This window comes from Eucalyptus grandis, chromosome 5 (genome assembly GCF_016545825.1).
Source record: "Eucalyptus grandis isolate ANBG69807.140 chromosome 5, ASM1654582v1, whole genome shotgun sequence".
NCBI lineage: Eukaryota > Viridiplantae > Streptophyta > Magnoliopsida > Myrtales > Myrtaceae > Eucalyptus > Eucalyptus grandis.
This window is the reverse complement of record NC_052616.1, coordinates 25,882,860-25,886,609: the sequence shown is the minus strand read 5'-3', so window position 1 is coordinate 25,886,609 and position 3,750 is coordinate 25,882,860. Positions and strand designations below refer to the sequence as shown.

The 3,750-nt window shown below is 43.9% G+C and overlaps 1 protein-coding gene across 1 annotated transcript; it reads right to left on the bottom strand.

The window, feature by feature from the left end:
- Positions 1 to 559: 559 nt before the first annotated feature.
- Positions 560 to 3,204, bottom strand: LOC120293781. Its single transcript, XM_039313528.1, has 3 exons — positions 2,892 to 3,204; positions 1,951 to 2,144; positions 560 to 853 (listed from the first exon to the last, which is right to left on the bottom strand). Exons 1-3 carry the CDS (start codon positions 3,202 to 3,204, stop codon positions 560 to 562), a joined length of 801 nt encoding a protein of 266 aa, XP_039169462.1.
- Between the last annotated feature and the right edge of the window lie 546 nt (positions 3,205 to 3,750).

The following is a 3,750-nucleotide window of genomic DNA, read 5'->3' as shown; positions in this document are numbered from 1 at the left end:
TTGTAAAATTTTCCAAAAAGTGGCTATGAACTTCAGATCTCATTCAAATGTAATTGTCACTAGTACTCCATGCAGACGGACTATTTGGCGCATGTACAATTCAGCATATCTGTCCAATGCAAAGTCCTTTGTACAGCAATGAAGTGAGCATATTTCGTCCATCTGTCGATTATAACCCATATCGAATCATTACCTCACTAACTCCTTGGTAATCCCATCACAAAGTCCATTGTGATATGTTCCCATTTCCACTCGGGAACCTCTCAAGAGGTTGAAAAAGTCCTCCCAGCTTGCAATGTTGGGCTTTCACTTGCTGACACGTCAAACATTTGGCGACATGTCTAGCAATATCCACCTTCATACCGGTCCACCAATAGTGTTGACGTAGGTTCTGATACATTTTTGTATTGCCCGGATGAATGATGTAACTGCTACGATACGCTTTTAACAATTTCTCCTCCTTAAGCTCCGCATCATCAAGTACACACAATCTTCCACGAAACTTTAGTATCCCATCTTTAGAAATCTGGAAGTTAGCCTTCTTCTTTTATGCATCTTCTTATAGAATCTTCTGGATCTCAGGATCTGTCAACTGCAACGTCTTGATTCTTATATGCACTTTTGGTTTAATTCTGAGGGTGGCCATAGGACTTGAAAGGTGGTCTACCTCAAATTTGAAAATCGAATCTCGAGCTCCTTCGAGTAGGATCCACTCCTTAATCGCCATTTGCGCAACCGATAACTTCCGACTCAATGCATCCGCGACCTTGTTAGCCTTTCCGGGATGATACATGATGTCGCAGTCGTAGTCCTTGAGAAGTTCCAACCAACGACGTTGTCTCATGTTCAACTCCTAAGAGAATAAGTACTTTAAACTTTGATAGTTGGTAAAGATCTGGAACCTTTCTCCACGCAAGTACTGTCTCCAAATCTTTAGGGCGAAGATAATTGCTGCGAGTTCCAAGTCATGCGTTGGTTAATTCAACTCATGAGACCTCAACTGACGAGACGTGTATGCAACAACTCTGCCATGCTGCATTAAAACGCAACACATTCCTTGAAATGACGCATCACTATAGACCTCATATCCTCTAGGATCAGACGGAGTTGTCAACACGGGTGCGGTAGTTAGCTTTTGCTTAGCTCTTGGAAACTACGCTCGCACTTATCTGTCCATTCAAACTTCTTTTCATTCTTTAGCAACTGAGTTAAAGGCATGACTATTGCAGAAAATCATTCCATGAATCATTTGTAATAACCTGCTAATCCCAAGAAACTTTTGATCTCTATCACTATCATCGGTCTTGACCAATTGATCACTGCTTCAATCTTGGTGGGTCCATGGAAATCCTTTAACCAGAAATCACGTGACCTAAGAAAGCTACACGAGTCAACCAAAACTCGCACTTACTGAACTTGGCGTACAATCCATGATCTCGTAGAATTTGAAGCACTGTCTTTAAATGTCTTTTGTGCTCCTTTGAACTTCTCGAGTACACCAATATGTCGTCGATAAACACTATCACTAACTGATCTAGATACTCCTTGAACACTCGATTAATCATATCCATGAACGCGGCTAGGGTGTTGGTTAAACCAAACAACATTACGATGAACTCATAATTATCGTAATGTGTACGAAACACCGTCTTTGGTATATCTTCCTTCTTGATCATTAGTTGATGGTATCTTGTCCTCAAGTCGATCTTAGAAAATATTGATGCTCCCTATAACTGGTCAAATAGGTCGTCAATCCTCGGTAGCGGGTACTTGTTCTTAATCATCACTTGGTTGAGTTGCTGATAGTCAATGCAAAGGCGCAACGAACCATCTTTCTTCCTCATGAACAGAACTGGTGCTCCTCAAGGTGATGCACTGGGACGTATAAATCCTTTGTCTAACAACCCATGCATCTGCACCTTCAGTTCCTTCAATTCTGACAACTTATACAGTAAAGAGCCTTAGAGATTGGCTTTGTCCGGGGGCCAACTCAATTATGAACTCGATCTCCCTTTCTAGGGGTAGATCATGTAATTCTTGAGGAAACACTTCCAAAAACTCTTGTACCACAGTAATGTCCTCCAACTTTGAATCCTCAACTATCGTATCCATGATAATTGCCAAATAGCCTTGGCAACCTACCTCTAATAAATGAGTTGCCTCAAGCAAAAATTAAAGTAATCAAGGGTCCTCCCTGACTTCCAATAAACTTGAAACTTTCACCCGCTAACGGGTTAAACTGAATCGATTTACGATAATAGTCTACTGTAGCTCATTGCTTGGTGAGCTAATCCATGCCAACGATCACATCAAAATCATACATGGCTAGCACAATCAGATCTATCCTTTCCTCTCACTCACCAACAACCAACTTGCAACTAGGACAACCTACTATAGACAATACCTTATCTTCTAACGGGGTGGATATACTAATGACTGCACCCAATGGTTCTGGACTCAACCCTACCAACTTAATGTACTGCTCAACAATAAATGAATGCGTACTTTCATGGTCAAATAAAGCATAAGCAACATGATTGTTCAGCGAGACCGTACATGTGACCATGACTGATGTGTCCTTTGCCTCCCGTCGGGTGATAGGATACACCCATCCTTGTGTTGGAGGTTTATTTATCGTACCCTGTGGTGTGTTCTATGGCGCACTTCCTCTAATCTGTCCCATCAGTGGCGGTGGTAGTAGCAGCTGTGGTCCCATTGACTTGTGCGGACAGTTTCTTATCTGATGGTCGAACATGCCACACCTAAAACAAGCTCCCGTCCTGGTATAACATAAAGCCGATCTATGTCTTCTCCCATAGGAACGACACGCGCCGTTCTAGTTGGGTGTTGACTTCCCAACCCCACCCTTTTTGTTGGGCGGAATGGGATACCTTCCACCGGACATCGGCTTCTTCCCAAACCGATTGCCATCCAGTTAGACCCAAACCGTGACCCAAATGCAACGGCTTGTTCATTCAAATTTCTCTCAACCAGCTGTGCCCTTTCATACATATCATTGTAATCCTTTAGATTAAACGGCACAAGTAGGTCCTTAATCTCTGGTTTGAGGCCATCCTTAAACCTCCTTGCTCTGTCCACTGGATCTTCTATCAGTCTAGGGGCATATTGGGACAACTCTGCGAACTTCGCTTCGTACTGATCCACAAACATTAGACCTTGACGAAGGCGTTGAAATTCTGCCATCTTCTATTCTCAGGCACAATCAGAAAAATACTTTCCATTGAAGGCTTCAACGAAGGCGTTCCATACTGGAACCATGCCTTTAGGGAATACTCTTTCTCTGGTGGCCCTCCACCAGGTGCTTGCATTTCCCTTCAACTAGTAAACTGCAAGGACTACCTTATCTTCCTCTGAGCATCTCAGCAGTGCGAAGACCTTCTCTAATTCTTGGATCTAGAGGGTTATAGCCTTGGCATCGCTTGCCCCAGTGAACCTCGGCGGTTTTAGCTTCAGGAACTGCTCTATCAGCTTGTGCATCGGTCTCTCCCTAATCACATTCCTAGGCTAGGCTTTAGTAGGTGTGGCAGCGGCATTGGTGGTAGTAGTGGCGACGGTGGCGACGGCGGTAGCAACAGCTTGATTATGGGCTTGATGCCCTACCAGATTTCCCAAAGTCTCAAGCACCTGCATGATCCCGTCTATTCTAGGATCGCCAGGTGCTGCTACACCCTCAATACCAGCCGGCGGCGATACTCTAACACTCACGCTGGCATGAGCCGATGCTCTTCC